Source organism: Brassica rapa, chromosome A03 (assembly GCF_000309985.2).
Source record: "Brassica rapa cultivar Chiifu-401-42 chromosome A03, CAAS_Brap_v3.01, whole genome shotgun sequence".
NCBI lineage: Eukaryota > Viridiplantae > Streptophyta > Magnoliopsida > Brassicales > Brassicaceae > Brassica > Brassica rapa.
Window position 1 is genome coordinate 18,999,467 of NC_024797.2, and position 20,728 is coordinate 19,020,194.

The 20,728-nt window shown below is 30.9% G+C and overlaps 1 protein-coding gene across 4 annotated transcripts; it reads left to right on the top strand.

Moving 5' to 3' along the window:
• The first annotated feature begins 1,093 nt into the window (after positions 1-1,093).
• LOC103859756 (transcription factor TCP18) lies at positions 1,094-19,611 on the top strand. 4 transcript variants are annotated; one of them, XM_009137334.3, is made up of 6 exons: positions 1,097-8,575; positions 8,690-9,601; positions 9,702-9,797; positions 9,932-10,329; positions 10,600-10,855; positions 14,781-19,611. In XM_009137334.3, the coding sequence occupies exons 2-5, from the start codon at positions 8,896-8,898 to the stop codon at positions 10,675-10,677; spliced, it is 1,278 nt and encodes a 425-aa protein (XP_009135582.1). In that variant the 5' UTR covers positions 1,097-8,575; positions 8,690-8,895; the 3' UTR covers positions 10,678-10,855; positions 14,781-19,611. The 4 variants fall into 4 exon arrangements, with proteins under 4 accessions (XP_033144269.1, XP_009135582.1, XP_033144268.1 ...); XM_033288378.1 differs by having other exon boundaries at positions 1,094-9,601; positions 10,603-10,855; XM_033288377.1 differs by having other exon boundaries at positions 1,097-9,601.
• The last annotated feature ends 1,117 nt before the right edge of the window (positions 19,612-20,728 follow it).

Genomic DNA, 20,728 nt, shown 5'->3' on the forward strand with positions numbered 1-20,728 from the left:
TCGCAAATAATAATATGTTTTAATTATATAATTAAGAATTTTATTTGATTAATATTTAGTTATATAATTTATGTTTTTAACTTTTTACTAAAAGCTTTTTCAGATAACAATACAATATATACATAAATTATCTCTGTTTAAGTTATATTTTCAGATTTTGGATAATTATTATTATTATTAATTTTAATCAATTATCGAATCAAATAAATTAAAATTTCGTTTTTTTAATTTATTTTTATATTTTATTCATTAAGGGTATAAGCGATATTAACCACTCTGTAAAATTTATTTGATTAATATTTAAGTATATAATTTATGTTTTTAACTTTTTACTAAAATACTTTTTCAGATAACAATAAAATATATATAATTTTTTTTAATTATCTTTTTAGATTTTGGATAATTCAATATTCAATTTTTAATTATATAATTAATAATTTTATTTGATTAATATTTAGTTATATAATTTATGTTTTTAACTTTTTACTAAAAGACTTTTTCAGATAACAATACAATATATACAGAAATTATCTCTTTTAAAATTATATTTTCAGATTTTGGATAATTCTTATTATTATTAATTTTAATCAATTATCTAATCAAATAAATTAAAATTTCGTTTTTATTTTTTAATTTATTTATACATTTTATTTATTAAGGGTATAAATGATATTAACCACTCTAACTTTTAACGTGAGAACTCGATTCTAAAAATTTACTTCGCAAATAATAGTATAGACTAGGTGTTTTGCCCGCGACGCGGGCTTAAACATTTTCATAATTTTTGAAAAGTTCTTTGTACACTATATTCATAATTTTAGTAAAAATTTAATTTGATTAATATTTAATTATATAATTTATGTTTTTAACTTTTTACTAAAATACTCTTTGAGATTACAATACAATATATATATATATATTATCTTTTTTTAATTATATTTTTTTGATTATATTTTTTAATTATTTTTTTAATTATATAATAGTATAGATAAAAATATTACCTCTAGATAACAACATAATATATATTTAAGAGTTATCTTATTTTCGCATAAATTTTTTTTTGATAATTTATTATATTAATTCATAATCAGTTATCTAATATAACATATAAATCTAATATTAATACTACAAAATTCGTTTTTGATTATAAATAACTTATATATAAAAATTCATTAAGGGTAGTATAGATATTAACCACTATAACTTTTAACGTGAGAGCTCGATTCCAAAAATTTACTTCGCAAATAATAGTATAGATTACTTCATTTATCACCGAAATCCACAATTTTGAGGACTTTTGAGTCGAGAAGAAGAGGAAAATGTTTCATTTCTTTTCAGAAACATGATTAGCGACAAAACTGTTTGGATAATGATAGATATTCACGTATCCATTATCTAAATAATTTAATTTATGTGGTTTGTATGTATATATAGTTGATAAGTTGGAGAACTTTGGACAAAGGGAAGTGGAAGGTTTGTACTAGAAAGCACTATTATTGGCGATATAGAAGGCCTTTGATGAGCCACAAAAGTCATATGAACTTATCTTTATGTCATTTATGGTTCCATATAGTCAGGTATATTCCTCCTTTTTCTTTGTTGATTTTTGTTTTGTTGATTCCCTATTTATCTTCATAAGTTGCATTGTTTTTTTTTTCAAAGAGTATCCCAGACCTATGGAAGAGTCCAAATTAAACTAATATTCAAGGGGAGGTGCATTGTTTATTTTTGAAATATTCTTAATGATCTTTCTTTGATTTTAGTGGATGTTATTTTGTTACTTCATAGATGTTATTTTCTTTTCAAACACACAAAATATATTTTTGGAAGACGATGAAAGCTTAATGATAATGAAAAGCAAAAAATTTAAGGGAAAAGTAAGTTTAAACAAAACAATCCATTTTTTCTGTATTCTATCACTTCCAAAAATTAATGTGCATATACGTCCAATTTATGATTGTAAGTTTTTTGTTAAACAATGTAGATTAGATCGTAAGAATTTAATACTGAAACCCTATGAATGTTGACATTTTTAATTACTTTTTCTCGCATCTCAATTCTCACATAGTTAAAGTCAAGGAAATGGATGTCGGATTTAAAGTAAATATTGTGTTTTTTATTTTTATAAGCTAGGGAAAATGTTATTGACAGAAGATATTATCATCACATCATAGAGTGTCCCCATTTTCTTTAATGATGATATATCAAAAACTTTATAGAGTACATCCAACCTAACCAAGCCATGGTATAACACAAACTTATTATAGAGTACAGACACGCACACATCCACATATATGCATACAACATATATCATTTACCTGTACGTTTTGACACCTGTACAGTATGTATATATATGCATACAACATATATCATTTACCTATACATTTTTGACACATGTACAACATATATATATATATATATATATGCAATTAAATTAGCAAACATATATAGTTTGTTATGTCTTTTCCCATTTCGACATAGTGTGACATCAAACTTTTTAAGAACACTAAATTCCAATTAGAACACGTTTAATAATCATCCAAACAAAAGTAAAACCATCCGTCATTTTCAAGGTTTATTCTATGAATTAGTACATGTTTTCAGAGAATTATCTGTTTTTTTGGCAAAAAAAAGAACTATATATCTGGTTTTAATTTGTTATCTGAATTATTAGTTTATTAGAAAAAAAATAATTTATTTTAATTAAACTATACTTGTACCCTGGTATATAGAAAAAAAAAACTAAAAGGAGTATATTAATCATAATCTATTTTGGATATGTATAGTAGTGGTCTCAAGATTCTTTCGTCTTTTTTTTTTATTGAGCAAGGTCTCTAGCTGTATATACGCTTCATTATGTTAACAATATTATATCGATCCGATCTAATTTAAACTTTACATAAACCATATTAAGATATGACGTCTTATGACAATTCATACATGATACATACTAGATCACTGATATGGACACCAAGTTCTTTGAATATTTGAAGTTTTAGTATCATAGTTACTTTTATTCTATAACACTTCGCACATAAAGTGGCTTCGATTTTTTTCAGAGGTTAAAATATTGAAAAAACATAATTTCTTTTACAAACTAATATGTCTATGCTTTTATTTACAGTTTAAATATGTTTCTATAAAAATATTAAGATTCTCTTGTAACTGATCTCACATAATTCTGATCAATATGTTGTCTCCAGATTACTAAGTTATTTTGTTTCTTAAAAATAACAAGAATATGAAAATTTGGTGTTGTCAAATCTCCTCAACTTAAGCGTGAAAGTAGGAACATAGGCTATAACTCTATCTTCTCGCTATCCCTAAAGCTGTACATCAACTTCTTATTCACCCATTAAGTTTGTCGCGATAATGTGCTATATTCTCATTAATTCAAATATCTGAGGTAAAAATAAAATATTTTCTCTTTATTCCTGTTAACTAATATGACATAACCAGCTTAAATAATCGCGATCTATATTTAAGAGGTGGTTGTAATCGAAATATTAAATTGTGTTTGCAAATTAATATTTTCAACCGATTTATTCAGCCAAACAAAAAAAAGTTTGACCCAATTTTACATTTAAAAATAATTGAACAAATTTTTGACATGTATTATTATATCTATACTATTAAAAGGGAAGCATTCTTAAAAAATCTATTTATGCAAGGTTGTTTGGACCTATTAGTTAGACTAACACTATATAATTTAACTTATTTTTAAACCAAAGTAATATTTCATACATCAACTCATAATTTTTTTAATGTACAAAAAGAGATATTGTAACTAACAATGATATTTTACCTAAAGATTTTATTATCATTTTCTTAATACAGAAAATAACTTAAGAAAATAGTCATAACAAACGAATTAATATTAATGTACATATTTTTAAATATTAATGTCCCATTTTAAATTGAACTAGGTCTGATTTAACTCAAATTCGGTTTTTAACACAACTCATAACCAGTTAGAAGAGCGAGTCAGGATCCGACTGGTTCGATCATACGGTCCGATCAGATTTTCAAAACATTGGTTAATACAGTTCAATAATTAAAATAAATATATTTTTAGTAATGAATATCTTTACTACTAAAAACATACATATCATCTTTAAATCTATTTCAAACAAATCTCACACTATAAAAAATAATGAATAATAAAAATATTAAAAGTCAATAGTTATAATGTGAAACAAAAAAATTATACTAGATTTAAAATTTATTAAAGATTAAAAACCTCAAATCCGCGCTTATTAAGCGCGGGTCAAAATCTAGTTGTCTCTTTGAAGTTGTGTGAGCACTAGTCTAAACAAAATTTAGCTCACGATTTCTTATAATCTTATAGAAATTTTATTTTATTTTGTCATCCCAAACGATAAAAATCAAACAAAGTTTTAAGAAAATGGAAGGAAGAAGTCATAATTGAATTTTCACACGAAGAAAATGGAGACAAACACACATCATTTTGCAGAATATATATATTTTTTTTGAATAATTTTTTTTGCGGAATACATTGCATGTAAGAAAATTTCCCAAGTGAATTATAATCTAAAGGAGCATTGACTCTCTTTGCTATATATAGTAAATTATTCATTATCATCTCAAGAACCAAAGCGAAAAAAGATGGTACACAAATAAAGTTAGAATTTTGTACTTTAGAGAGTGATAATGAGTGACTGAGATTTGTAACCAACGAAATTGGGAGCATAAGGTAGCTAATATAACACATAATGAAAGCACTCACGAAAAGAAAAATCAGTGTCCACTTTTGCAAGAAAAAAAGATTCAAAGACTAACCGAAGATTGAAACTTTGATTTTGAGTCTCATTATAAACAACTTAAATTGATTCACAAAATAAAAAAAATTAAAAAAAAACTAAAACTGTGATATGATATATGTTGCTGTCTTCCTCATGGGCTATGAGAAAGAAAATTTGAAAGCAACCTTAGAAGAAGCCAGCGAGTCCTTCCATTATAGCCATGTGGTCCTCCTGATAATGGCAGGTTAGAGAGAGAGAAAGAGAGAGGGAGAAAGAAGAGAGAGCATGGGGTGCTGGAAAATTAGGTATGATGAGAAGGCGGCATGTATAAATGGAAAGAGTGAACAACAATGGATGACCAAAGAGAGATTTTATTTACAATGAGAGTGTTTCATCTTTGCACGTAACTCTCAAGTCTGTGATGTTCCAGCGGTGTATATGTATACGTGCATATATCATGTATTTGTATAAGCCTACGTATTTATATAGTGCCCTAGCGAGTAAGTATAGCTTCCAAGCTGTTGTTTTAATTGTCAACCTCGAGCTTGATTACAAACTTTTTTTTTCTTTTTGTTATCAGTCCTGTAATCTGTTTAATATATAGATCAATCATTATATATTTGTTTATGAGGGTATGAATGCCTCTCCAGCTCTCCTTCCCCGTAACTAATAATTCCCCAAGATTTGTAGTACTATCGTGTCATAATAGCGTTCTAAAATAAATAATTCGTGTATAATTCATCTGTGTGACATAGATAATACCAAAAGAAAAGTTAACACCTCGCCAATTCACTATATAACTCAACTTTAAATGATTAAACAAAAAAAAAACTCAACTTTAAATGTTAGATTGACACATTAACTCTAATATTCTCTTTTTTCTGTATATACAATATATACATACTAAATGTTTCATATTTAAAAGCTTACAAGATAAGCACGAGAGAGAAAGAGGTTCTCTTTTTACCGAAAGCGACATGTATGAGAGAGGATGTGTTTGAGAGAGTCAAAAGAAAATAAAAGATTGGTCGCTCACACTGAACAAAGAGCCAAAGCTTTTTTATTTTCTTCCGAAAATTATTGCAGCTTCTCTTTTTTAGGGCTTCACACTACCACGTGCTGTCCTCCAATTTGTAAACGAAACTTCATAATTCGAACTCTCCAATTGGACCAGTGATCATGATCATTATTTTTTCTTACAAATATAACATTAATCTTTGAAATAAAATTTAATATCATAATTTAATATTACTTTATAAACAAATTGGTTCATTTTATAAATCAAGTATTATAAGGTTTTGAGATTTAAAAATATAGTTTTTTGTTCCCTCTTCTCTTTTAATAGTGAAAATTAAACTGACTTGATAAACATGTAATAAAATTACTCTAACCTTCTAGACCAATTTACTTTCACCTTGTTGATGAAAATTATTATTTTAGAATGGATGGTTTCTTGATGAAAGGCAATTTAAATTCAAGTTTTAATCTTGTCTCTAAGCCTCCTTGTCACGAAAATTAAGTGAATGCGTTGTTGTAATTTTGTACTGTTGTTTGCACTTTATTGGTTAGTTGAGTTAGTTGCTGAAACATATTACTTCCTCTGTTTTACAAAGATGGCATTTTTAATATTTTCACACATATTAAAAAAAATACATTAAACTATCATAATAAATGTATCGTTTTCTGTAATTTTTAATTTTTAATAAATTTTAACCAATATTAATTCAATAAAGTCAATTAATTTTCTTAAAATTTACAATTTTTTTATTGAAAACACAAAAAATACATTTGTCTGAAACAAACTTTTTTTCTAAAAAATATATCATTAAGGTACGGAGGGAGTACCATTTTATTTTGTTAATGAAATATGTGTATTATTGACCCATACTATAAAAATTGTTTTTATCATTTTAATCTACCATTTAATCTCTCACCCTTCCAGCGTAGATATTCATCGGTACAGTATTTGTGAGTTATATGAACTGTAGTTACTAAAAAAGACCATTTTAATGAAGTAACTTTGCAAATTTTCATGTGTACTTGTGTAGTTAGAGAGATCCTTACCTCTCTTTTATTTTTCTTGTCTTGCAAATGCTACGTCAAAACAACGGAAACTTTTTCAATGCTTTCGTCATTTTTTGCCATTTGAACTCAATTGGATTCCAATAAATGGACGCAAGCAAAAGGGGCTGCCCTTTTAGAAAAAAACTGTTTGATTTATCTATTATAGTTGCAAACCTTTATAGAACACTATGTTGCTTCATCATTTGTTTCGAATGATTGTAGAAATACCACATTAAAAATGGGGACCCTTAAAAATGTTTACTCAGATGTTTAAAAAAATGTTTACTCAGCGTGTATAGTGAATCGAGCAATTGAATCCTTTAAAATCTGGGGTTATTGATTATAATATTTATAAATACTAATCAATATCCAAAACTATTTCAATAGTTATTTAAGACATTACTATTCTAATGATTTCAAGGTATTTCAAAGAATATTTAAAAGTAAAACTACACGATATGATATAATACGTTTCAAGAAAAAAAAAAGCCGTATAAAGTGATACTTTTAAAAAATATAGCAGATTATTAAAGCTGCTCTAAATTTACAATAATAATCAAAACTCAACCTTATTGTATTCGACTTTACCAAAACTCAATCATTTAAAATATTTTGTTAAGTACACAATTCAACAATTTCAACTATACATATATATATATATATAAAGAATTTCTAATGTTGGAATGCAAGAACTTTAAATTCTACTATAATTTTTCCTCATTTAAAAAAAAAAATACTTTCCAAATTTCCATTTTTTGCAGTTTAAAAAAATACATTTTTGCATACTTGTTGAACTTTATTTATTTTATTTATTGTGTATCCAAATTTTCTAATTCTCATATTCATAATATGCAAAAACTTCTATCTAATTTTTTGTTAGCTTTTATTCTTATTGAAACTAAATCTCATTTCCTTCTATTTATTATTATGGTATCTTTATCTTTTACTTACTAAAATATGTTAGATTATATCATTAAGTTGATATAATGTTTCTAAGTATATAAAATAGTCATGTTAATTTTCTTCATAAATATAGATCGTTCCAATTAAAGTATATAATTATCAGATATATGCTTTGTCGACAAATACACAATTTACTCAAAATATAAGATATCCTATGAATTCACTAAAAGTTACCATCTGATAATTATAGCTAAAAATAAGTTTAATAGCATAAATAATTATATTATGTGATAAATAGCCCTACAGTGAAATGTATATTCTAAATTTACTATTGTTAGGCATATTTAAAATTCACATTCAATTATATATATATATATAATCTTAGTTAATTTCTTGATAGGTATCAACAATTTTATATCTACCAAAGAATTCTTGAGTTTTCATCTAAATTTTTAGTAATGAAATATCTCAACGAAATCTAAGAACATACTTGGTTAAAAAAAATGTAAGCACATAAACAAAGATAAGGTCCTGCACTTAAAACAATCCTTTTGGAACCAAATAAAACGGAAACCTATTATCACATTTTCACGAAAACAAAATAATGTATATTTCATGCTAAAAAGAACTTAAAGAAGAAATTAAGCAAATAGATTAAAAAAAAATTCCTCTTCAAAAGCGTACCCTCCAAATGGATGTTGTTCCTTCCCCATTTTCATATCTATAGGTCTCTTTCTCTCTCTCCTCCCTTTCTCTCTATCCATTCTAATTCACAGCACATAGACTCATTTAAGTACCTTGCCTGTGTTGTCTTTCTCAACCATTAGTCCTTTACTTCAATAAAGGTACTCTCTTTCTCTCACTCTATACATTTAGATTCAAACATAGATTCTCTTGAACAAAGACATATTGTACTAATCACTATTGCTGTTCTTTCTTTCATTTTCTTGATTTTGCAGGCTTAGGAAGAAAAATATTTTTTTCCTTTCCATAATATTGATTGTCTTCGTCAGTGTAACAGTAATCTTTTCTTTGATTTTATTCTTTCTCTCATTTTCGTCTCTTTTTCTTGAGTGTGAAGAAGATTTTGGTACAAGTGTCCTTCTCAAAAAATTGTTTTAGGAGTTTTTAATTTAATTTTGTTGCTTCAAAACCCCAAAAAGACATGAACAACAGGTCTTTCAGTACTACCACCACCATCAGTGAAGACTACATGTTATTCCCTTATAATGACCATTATTCCTCACAACCACTACTCCCTTTTAACCCTTGTTCTTCCATCAATGACATCTTGATTCACTCCAACTCCAACATATCAAGCAATCCTCTTGACCATCATTATCAATTCTTACAAGCACCTTCTTCTTTTTCTCAATTCGAATTCGTCCCGGATTTTGCCCTCGTCGCCTCTTTCCTCCCACAAAACAATGGCCATAATGATAACCAAACCATCACCACCAATGACCATAATAATAATCATCATCATCATCATCCATCACTTCTTCCCTTGAACAACCCTATTGGAGAATCTCTCGTTGAGCCCTTGGAGACGATAGCCACTCACATAGAAGATTCCCAGAGAATCTCAACTTCCCAAGACCCAAAAATGAATAAAGTCAAGAAACCAAGCAGAACGGATCGGCACAGCAAGATCAAAACGGCTAAAGGGACAAGAGATCGTAGGATGAGGCTCTCGCTAGATGTCGCCAAAGAGTTGTTCGGCTTACAAGACATGCTTGGATTCGACAAAGCCAGCAAAACCGTTGAATGGTTGCTCACACAAGCCAAACCCGAGATCATAAAGATCACGAGCAGCCTTTCTAACCCGTTAAACCATGGCGGCTTCAGCAGCTGCGAGGAGTCTCAAACCCGTAATTATACAATTCTAGTTTTAAGTCTATTAACTTTTTATGAACTTTTTTGATCTTCTTCATGCTTACTCTGAAATTGTAACTTTATATTTTAATCAAGGACCGGCGTTAGGATCAATGCACACATCGTCTGATCTGTGCAAGCTTTCATCCATGGGGACAGTCGAGGATAGAGGCAGCAATACTAACTCGACCGGTACGTATGTTAAAAGTTGCCTACTGTTTTACAATTATGTATATAGTCTCATTTTTCTTCTTTCAAAAGGTTATAACAAGAGATAACTTTTATAGTTTAAAAATTATTGAGTTTTATCCATCGGTTTGCATTAGAAACAAGAGGAAATAAGGTGGATGGGAGATCGATGAGAGGGAAGAGAAAGATGTTGCAAGCGCGAACGCCCATTTTGAAGAAGTTATCTAAGGACGAGAGAGCAAAAGCAAGAGAGAGAGCAAAGGATAGAACAAAGGAGAAGTTGATGAAGAGAAGATCACAAGTAACTGTTTTGGATGCAGAAGCTCATAATCAGCATGATGAGATAGTAAAGAATAATAAAAGCCATGTGAATTGCAAGTCTTTTGAGGCTACGCCCTGCCAAGAAGAGACCGAAGAACTTCTTTGCAAGAACGATGGTTTTGCAGTTTGCAATGAATTTGTGGTCAACAAATTTAATTCATCATTTCCAATGCCTAATCACCATCGCAGCGAAGGGACAGTTAGCTCAATAGAGGTACTTTATTCTATAATATCACATTTATTAATTCTAAGAGTTTATTTTGTTAGTTACTACTGGTAAATTTAAGTTTTATATATTGGCTATCTCAAATCCCAAAAGTACCAACACCAGTTATTTAGTGTAGGAGTTCGTTTTATGTTTTGTGAGTTATATTAATCATTACCATATATTTTCACATTACAGATTGAACGGCGCCGTTTTTTCGATTGACAGATTATATTATTTGCCAAATTTCATTTGTTAGTTTGGTTACGTGCCTTGCAGCAGCAGCGTCAGTTTATGGATCTTCATCACTTCTTGGAGAGACCAAGAGACCTCATGTACAACTACCATAATATGTGATCGATTTTACCGTTAATTTTTATACTCTGAATCTTAAGTTTATATGAAGGCTTCCTCCTTCATTTTAGTGTCACATATTAAATTGATGTAAAATAATCAATGTATTTTGTAGTATAATACTTTAATTCTATAAACGCATTTTGTTATAATATATGCGTGTTGAGTTTGTCGACTGTCGTTTGTGTAACAGCCCGATTCCCCGGAGTCCGACCGGGGTTATCGAAGGGGCGTTATGGACACGTGTCTACTCATCTAGACAACCCTACGTGTCCCGTTACTGGTCCCGAGAGACGAGCGCATAACCTTCTTTGAAATACCGTCATACCCACATCCATATACTTCTACTTACAGTCCTGCGCACAGGAAAAATGGAAATGGAGGGGTGAGCAACAAGTTACTCAGTGAAGTGGTTCTAGACCAGCCTGCCCGCATGACACTCTATACTACTCCATGCGGGAACTAGGACTGACTAGCCACTACAATCAGTTAATGCATTTTCATCATTTCCTAATGTTATCTGCAATTTCCACAATCACTTCCATTCATTTCTAACAACCTAGCGATCAATCAATACAATGATCTCACTCATTGCCACACACGTCAAACCCTAGACTTAACCGACTCCTCTTGTCCGTCCGACCCGACCCTATGACACCTTTAACTCCCCGTTACCCGACCATGAGCTAAAACCCTACAATGCACATCCTTTTCAACTTCTCATCTTTTCCTCTTTTCCTCTTTTCCTCTTTTCCTCAGTGGGTAGCCCCCCACTAGGCTTCTACCCCATATTCATGTGGATTCGCCACATCTCCTATGGGTGCTTCCATATTCATGTGGATTCGCCACATCTCCTATGGATACCTAGCTTGGACCACTTACCCCACCTACAAACCTTAGACTCTCTATATGCTTTCCCACCCATGCTTAACCTTAACATCCTTCTTTCATACTTTTACTTATCATTTCACTTCCTTATCGTTTTCACTTAATCCTCCCCATTCCCAATTACTTTCCCTTTTCATTCATACTTGAACTTGGACTAAATCACTAGACGCCACCCGTTATCGGTGTCACACACAATACACATCGCATTCAAGTTCTACTTCAATAACGTTTATAATCATTGCTCATCTATCATCCTAGCATTTGTTCCTCTCTAGCATCCTAACTTCAATCACAACAACACATGGGACAACACAACCAAACATACAAGTATCAACTACCAATCAATCATTACCACGACAATTCAATTCAGTTCATCAAGTCCCATTTATCAGTATGAGGGTTCTTATGCATCATGATTCATTCATCTATCATCCTAGCAATACCATGTCCTATCAACCTAACTCCCAATCAGGGTCTAATCAAGCCTAACTCCAACATAAAGGAGTATACAGAACCATGAAAGAAGGTTGGGTTCGAAACACTCCACCTTAGCCTAGATCTGGATCTGGATCTGGAACAGGAGACAAAGGGGATGAGATCTGAACAGATCTGGAACAAGTAAACAAGAGAGACGAGATCTGGTCACCACCACAACACCACACATCCACCACCATCACCACACTCGGACGATCACCCCATCACCACTTGGACGACCACCACCACCACCACCGGCGGCTCGGCTTGCTCTCGGGGGACTCACGGCGAGGAGAGAGGAAGAGAACCAACGGAAAGAGAAAGGAGAGGGAGAGGGAGAGAGAGGAGGCGTGAGAGAAGAAGAGAGAAGAGGAAAAGGGAAGCTTGACGGCTAGGGTTTTCTAGTCTCTCTAAATCTCTGCAGAGCTTCGCTCTAGTTTCAGAATGAGAGAAAAATGAGAGGAGGCAGCTTTATTTATAGGAAAAGGAGGGAACCCTAGGTCATTTACCCTAATGGGCTGCAGTCTTAACGGGCTCTCCTTAAGAAAATTTTTGGGCTAGGAACCGGGCCGTTACAATTCTCCCCTGTTAATCGGAATTCGTCCCCGAATTCCAAGCCCTAGACTTCCAAACTTAACATCCGATAACAAAAGGAACTCACACAATCACACATCATACAAGGGAGGCACACAAGGCGAGAACAACTTTGCTCGGGGATCTTTTAAAAACCAATGAATGAATTAAGCTCAAAAAGAAATTTTGCAAATACAATGGATCCGATCAAAATCATAATAACGTATAGATATAATGGGTGGTTTTGAAATCATTTCCAGGAGTGTTAGAAGAAACAAAACTTTTACAAACTCTTTTCTTTTAATGAAAACAAGTTTTTTTTTTTTTTTTTTTTTTTTTTTTTTTTTTTCGAAAACGTCGGAAATGCTGATCCCTTAGGACAGAACTAAGGGATCTTAACCCGCTCTGATACCAATTGTAACAGCCCGATTCCCCGGAGTCCGACCGGGGTTATCGAAGGGGCGTTATGGACACGTGTCTACTCATCTAGACAACCCTACGTGTCCCGTTACTGGTCCCGAGAGACGAGCGCATAACCTTCTTTGAAATACCGTCATACCCACATCCATATACTTCTACTTACAGTCCTGCGCACAGGAAAAATGGAAATGGAGGGGTGAGCAACAAGTTACTCAGTGAAGTGGTTCTAGACCAGCCTGCCCGCATGACACTCTATACTACTCCATGCGGGAACTAGGACTGACTAGCCACTACAATCAGTTAATGCATTTTCATCATTTCCTAATGTTATCTGCAATTTCCACAATCACTTCCATTCATTTCTAACAACCTAGCGATCAATCAATACAATGATCTCACTCATTGCCACACACGTCAAACCCTAGACTTAACCGACTCCTCTTGTCCGTCCGACCCGACCCTATGACACCTTTAACTCCCCGTTACCCGACCATGAGCTAAAACCCTACAATGCACATCCTTTTCAACTTCTCATCTTTTCCTCTTTTCCTCTTTTCCTCTTTTCCTCAGTGGGTAGCCCCCCACTAGGCTTCTACCCCATATTCATGTGGATTCGCCACATCTCCTATGGGTGCTTCCATATTCATGTGGATTCGCCACATCTCCTATGGATACCTAGCTTGGACCACTTACCCCACCTACAAACCTTAGACTCTCTATATGCTTTCCCACCCATGCTTAACCTTAACATCCTTCTTTCATACTTTTACTTATCATTTCACTTCCTTATCGTTTTCACTTAATCCTCCCCATTCCCAATTACTTTCCCTTTTCATTCATACTTGAACTTGGACTAAATCACTAGACGCCACCCGTTATCGGTGTCACACACAATACACATCGCATTCAAGTTCTACTTCAATAACGTTTATAATCATTGCTCATCTATCATCCTAGCATTTGTTCCTCTCTAGCATCCTAACTTCAATCACAACAACACATGGGACAACACAACCAAACATACAAGTATCAACTACCAATCAATCATTACCACGACAATTCAATTCAGTTCATCAAGTCCCATTTATCAGTATGAGGGTTCTTATGCATCATGATTCATTCATCTATCATCCTAGCAATACCATGTCCTATCAACCTAACTCCCAATCAGGGTCTAATCAAGCCTAACTCCAACATAAAGGAGTATACAGAACCATGAAAGAAGGTTGGGTTCGAAACACTCCACCTTAGCCTAGATCTGGATCTGGATCTGGAACAGGAGACAAAGGGGATGAGATCTGAACAGATCTGGAACAAGTAAACAAGAGAGACGAGATCTGGTCACCACCACAACACCACACATCCACCACCATCACCACACTCGGACGATCACCCCATCACCACTTGGACGACCACCACCACCACCACCGGCGGCTCGGCTTGCTCTCGGGGGACTCACGGCGAGGAGAGAGGAAGAGAACCAACGGAAAGAGAAAGGAGAGGGAGAGGGAGAGAGAGGAGGCGTGAGAGAAGAAGAGAGAAGAGGAAAAGGGAAGCTTGACGGCTAGGGTTTTCTAGTCTCTCTAAATCTCTGCAGAGCTTCGCTCTAGTTTCAGAATGAGAGAAAAATGAGAGGAGGCAGCTTTATTTATAGGAAAAGGAGGGAACCCTAGGTCATTTACCCTAATGGGCTGCAGTCTTAACGGGCTCTCCTTAAGAAAATTTTTGGGCTAGGAACCGGGCCGTTACAGTTTGCTTTCAGGAATACAAACATTGATAAGATCACAAACAAAAATTGCGAAAATGGTGAAAATGGTAAGTTATTATTCATGATTTAATTCACTTTCACTTTCTACTGATTCTCTTTATGACTCCTGGACGTCAATTATAGTATAGTGGATTTACGCCGCAGTCAAAAACTTTAAATGGCTTGTCATGAAGTGAAGCTCTATGCGTCTAAATATATTTTCCAGAGAGGTTATATATGATCACTTTTTAATACACTTTAGTTGTGATTTTAAATGAAGTGAAGCTATATTTTTTTTTCATTTAACCAATGCTATAAATATATATATATACTATAATAAAACATCTCCTCTGATCGATCAAAATGTCTTGGGAGTAGTAATTTACTTCCTTTTTTTCATTTAACTTACTCAATCCAAACAAAGGATATATTATGTCCCCAAACTATAGTTTCGTAGACTGGTCATATATATATATATAATAAAAATACCGAATTTGATATATATAGTAGTTCTGGATAGAACTTCAAATAAAAACAACAACAGTACGATATCGATTATGAACCTGATGTTCACACTGTTCTCTTATTAGACTATCTCTAATGGTTTCCCTCATTTTTTCTCTCAAAATGATGTAAACTCAAAATGAGGTTGTGATTTGCTCCAGTAGTTCCCCTCATTTTCTCCCTCAATTCTTATTATATTCATTTTCAACTTTTTATTTATTGCAAATAACACCTTTTATTTTATAATATTTTAGACTATACTCATTTATTTTTATTTTTTAAATTCTACAATTTAACCAAACTTTAACTTATAAAAAACAAATATTTATTACATTAATAAAGTTACATAACAACATACATAATAGTAGAATTTTACTTAAATAATACTATTATTATATTTTTTCCACTTTGTATTAGTTATGTATCTCGATGGTATTGTTTTCTATTTTATTTTCTTTTAATTATATATTATAATTTATAAAATTATAAGTTATATTTTAAAAAGTTTAATCAGTATATACATATTGGATATAAAGTTATAAAAGTTATATTTAATGTTAATGTTTTGTTTATGCACAAAATAAAGATTGTCAAAAGTAAAAGACTATTATGTAAATAAAAAAACTTGACATCAAAATGAGGTTGTGAATAGTGTTCCCTCAAATTTGAGGGAATACTGTTCATATTCTCATTTTTTTCCTCAAAATGAAGTACTATTGGAGATGGATTTCCTTTATTTTTTTATGTTTTCCCTCATTTTGATGCACAATTGGAGATGCTCTTAGCGTAAAATTATATATGTTGACACAATAAGAAGTACATATATTATAATACGCTTGTACCACTAATGTTTTCAGTGTTCGTATTCCATTTGTATGGTAAAAAATTAAAAATATATTAGTCACTCACCATTTTAATAGCCTCAGTAAGAAGTCGATCACTTTGATTTTAGCACCACTTGCGGATGATCAACTGTATATCGATAAAACCTTGTGTGGTTGAGGTGGTTCTAGTCTTTGCGTAGAAATGTTTTATTATCAGTTAACGCAGATCCGAGCAGACCACACTCACCAAATGGTACGGTATACTTTTACAGACTACACTTGAAATACATATTAGTTTCATAGTTTGCTTTCCCTATATATTATTAGCTTGTGTTGTGTACCTTGGTTCTCCACTTTTCTTTGATAATTTGTCTTTTGGCTCCTAAACAAAAAAACACAACCATAGGCACACTAAAAAGGAGAAAAACGATTAATATATCTACTAGAATTCCATCTACAACCTCATAAAATTTCGTCATTTATCAGAAATAAAATATATACTAAAATACATTCAAGCCTTGCTTACCGAGATATTAACTGTTAATTGTACTATATATAAGGTGGTGGAAAAACAATACATAGGAGACATCTATGGTAATGAACGGAAAAAATCGAATAAGATCATGATTAAACTAGATATCATAATTTCTTTTACAATTTTGTAAAATGATATGATATACGACATGTTTGCAATGATTCATAGTTGCAGCAAACACACATGATAAGTACATTGCGATGCCAAACATAAAAGACAATATGGGAGAGTAGATTTTGTGTGTTTTGTTTGGAATGTAAAGTTTGATTTAATTGTATTTGGTTCCTTGATTAAAATGTCACTAGTAAGTGGACTACAATAAGAAGGGGTTAGAAGACCCAAACACAAGGTTCGGATTTTAGGGAGGAATATGAAAAACATTTTTTTTTTACTAAAATGAAATTCTGTGAAGTGACAAAGTAGGTTAAAATAAATGAGTGAATAAAAAATTGAATCAGCTAAAAATTACATAAAGAAAAACAAAAGAATAATCTATACTATTAAAAGGGAAACAGTCCCAAAAAATCTACTTATGAAAGGTTGTTGGACCTATTCACTAAACTTAACTATTTTTTTGGTCTCACCCTATATTTCTCTAACTATACACTAATCAATTACCTTATATTTCTCTAACTATAAAATAACAAATGCTCTTATTTAATACTCAACTTATTATAATACACCAAAGATTTATACATCAATATTATTAATTCAGAATCATTGATATATTTTACCCCTATTTTTCCTTGGAATATTACTTTTTTGCGCCATTAAACCTATTAAAAAACAGATTATTTTATAACTGATTTAATAATCATACAACCCACGATCATATTTCTTTAACAAAAGCAGTTACTATAAAAATATTTGGATTTATTGGTAATTAAAGTCTGAACAATACCATATTTTTAATTCATATTAAATGTTTTATGACCCAAACTAACATAAAACATGATGCAAGTGCGGTTAACAGAAAGTTAAAAACATGATACCATTCGACGGTCAAAACATATTAACTTCCAATTACGATTAGAGAAATACTTCACAGTACAACAACAAGCTTAATTATATTTCAAAATTATAGCTTTTTCTTTGAAAACCTTCCTAGGTTATTTTTGTGATGAAAATCTTTTACAACTGGGTTTATTAGGAGAAAGGGTTTTGTATAAATATTTTCTTAGGAAATTATAGCATTTTTAGAATGTTTTTTATGTTTAAATAAAATATATTATTTATTTTTAACATTTATAGGTAACTCAACTATACTCAACTTAATAATAATTTTATTTCTAAAACTCAAAATTTAATCTTAATATAGTCATTATAAAACCTATAAACTAGAATGTATAACATAAAAAAATGTAGTTTATTAAATTTTAAATCTTAGTAAAATTTATATGAGAAATTTAATCAAATTTTGAAAAATATTATCATGTTATTTTAGATTTTTACCATGTCATCTGGTATATATTCACGAGTTAATATGAGTTTTAAATTTTAAAGGATTTTAAATGATGAATTTTTATTAAATTGAAACTAGATTATATATGGTGACTGCGTTTACTGGTTTGACTGTGGATACCACTTATTGGTGTTTTGGTACCTTTTAGTGGAAAATTAGACTGAATGTTGAGGACTTATTAAGATTTTTTTTTTTAATATTTGAAATTTTTTTTGAGTAATTTGTTTTTATTGGATAATTCAGCTTATAAATAGTATATTTAAGATATTTGGTTATTTAGAAATTACATATAATTAATATTTGTAGGTATATAATTTATATTTTAAAAATTCAGATATCTATTTATCTTGGTTCTAGATATATATGATATGTTCGGTTATTTATAAATTTTGGTTCAAGCTTGGTTTCATTTTTTCAATTTGGTACATGTTGATTATTTGGTTCCGAATAATATGGCCAAACTTATAAACTATCTTATATATAAATTTATATTAAAAATTATTAAATTCAAAAAATAAATCCGCGCTTTCTAAGCGCGGATCAAAATCTAGTTTATGTATTAAAGTAGTTTATAGTTTCCTAACAGTTTGTGAGACATAGTCAGTGTATATATATGTCTTATGTGTTTGTCTTGTATAGTAGACCAATAAAAATATGTCTATGTTTATTTAACTAAGAGTCAAATAAGCAAATGACAATTACACAAAATCAATATTTGATTAATCCGATTTCACCTGTCATTTTTATGGAGATCTATTTTTATGTAGTATTAATATGACTATCTATTTCTATAGGATACTAAGTCCTAATTATATCCACATATACATTTTACTTAATAAAATACACATGTCACGTAACAGTCAAACAAAAGGTAAATTTATTCAAATTCATCCAGAAAAACTATTAGACAACCAAAGTTTCGTGCAGTATTATTTTTAAATTTACAAACAGAAATTTAAAGAGAAAAAATATAATATATCTAAAGTCATGTGAAGTGAAGTCCCAAACATCAAAACACACATGATAATGCCAAACATAACAGACAATATGAAAGCCATTTTGTGCTTTGTTTAGAACGTAAAACTTTTTTTTAGAACGAATTAACAGAGGTCCCAAACCGAAGTGTCAATATACAGAAAGATATACGAAGATATATTAAAATGACTGAAATAAAATTTTAACGAAATGACAAATTATGTTAAGTCAGTGACAAAAGGGTAAAACCAATAAGTATAAAACACAAAAGAGCATTATTTATGTATTAAAATGACGTTAAAAATATTTTTTGATACAAAGTCAGTGTAGATATCTTAGTTTATATTATATCAACAAATAGACAAAAACATAAATTTGTTTATACTACATCAATTCGTCTACCATAGCATATGTCTATGTTCCTAAAATAATGTGAAGTGCAATGCCAAACATATAAAACACAATGAGAATTTTCTCAAGAAAAAACAATGAGAATATATACAGTTGTAAGTTGTTTAGACACCACTCAAAAAAAAATTCAAAAACAATTGTGTCAAAAGTATTTTTGCGGTAACTCGGAACAAGCCTAGCTAGTGAATCTAGTATGATGGTTTCTGAATAAGCAAAGCACTAGCAAGGTTGAGAAATATGATTGAAATATAACGAAAAGGAAATTCGGAGGATTCTAAAATCACAAGAGGTTACACTATTCTCAGAGGAAAAACTGGTATAGAAAAAGTAAAAAAATAAACAAAAGTCGACCATGTGCTCGAAGAACAAAATATGAAGTATGTAAATAAAGTGGTCCCATGCCTACATATTTGTCAAGATGTTAGTGTATATTATGGAATACAAAAATAATATAAAATAACTATACGCGGCAAAGAGTTATTGTGAAAATTAATAGAAAACAATTGATAACATTTGGGTAAAAATATCAAATTAGCTTAATAGTATGTATCTTTTTAGTGTGGAAACGTCAAGGAGGTCAATTTGGAGCAATTAAAAGGGGATTAATTTCGTTATCAAGAAAAAATGTCTGTCAAGAGGTAAGAAGAACAAAACAAGAACCAAAAAGATATGCAAGATTTTTGTTTTCTTCTCAGTGTATGAGAAAGTGAAGTTTATTAATCGGCGAAGCTGTAATAAAACCCTAATGATAGAAAGCTAAATTAAAAAATAAAAATGAAAAAAATGATGAGGAAACAAAAGAAAAAGCCCTAGATCTGGGTAGTGAGAAACCATAACTTTGACTGTTATTACAAAAAGAAACATGAATCCGACCCGAAACGTACTTTGTTAGAGATACAGATCAAGCAGATATATAGAACGAGACCCAGAGATACTGCAAAACTAATTAACCCGACATTGTCTATTTCTCAAACCCTACTAATTAAAAGCCCTAGTGAGGGAGAGAGAGTGTGGCTTTGAACGACAGACACCAACCCTAGTAGAGAGAGAACTGTACGAATCCGGCATCAATGGCGGATTTTAGGGCTTCCCGGCAATTTTTGTTGATTTTCTATTTTCTTTTTTTTTAAGAGATTTTTTTTTACTCACTCCACTTGAAGAGTGAGTCATGATCATGAAGACCAGTCAATATGCGTTTTATTCCTTTTTTTTTTCAATTGCCAAATAGTGATAGACTGATA

Excerpts from the sequence above, each read along its gene's own strand:
- LOC103859756 (XM_033288377.1), top strand. The coding sequence starts at position 8,896 with ATGAACAACAGGTCTTTCAGTACTACCACCACCATCAGTGAAGACTAC. Across the intron at positions 9,602-9,701 it reads CTGCGAGGAGTCTCAAACCC|GACCGGCGTTAGGATCAATG; the intron begins GTAATTATACAA and ends ATTTTAATCAAG. Across the intron at positions 9,798-9,931 it reads CAGCAATACTAACTCGACCG|AAACAAGAGGAAATAAGGTG; the intron begins GTACGTATGTTA and ends GGTTTGCATTAG.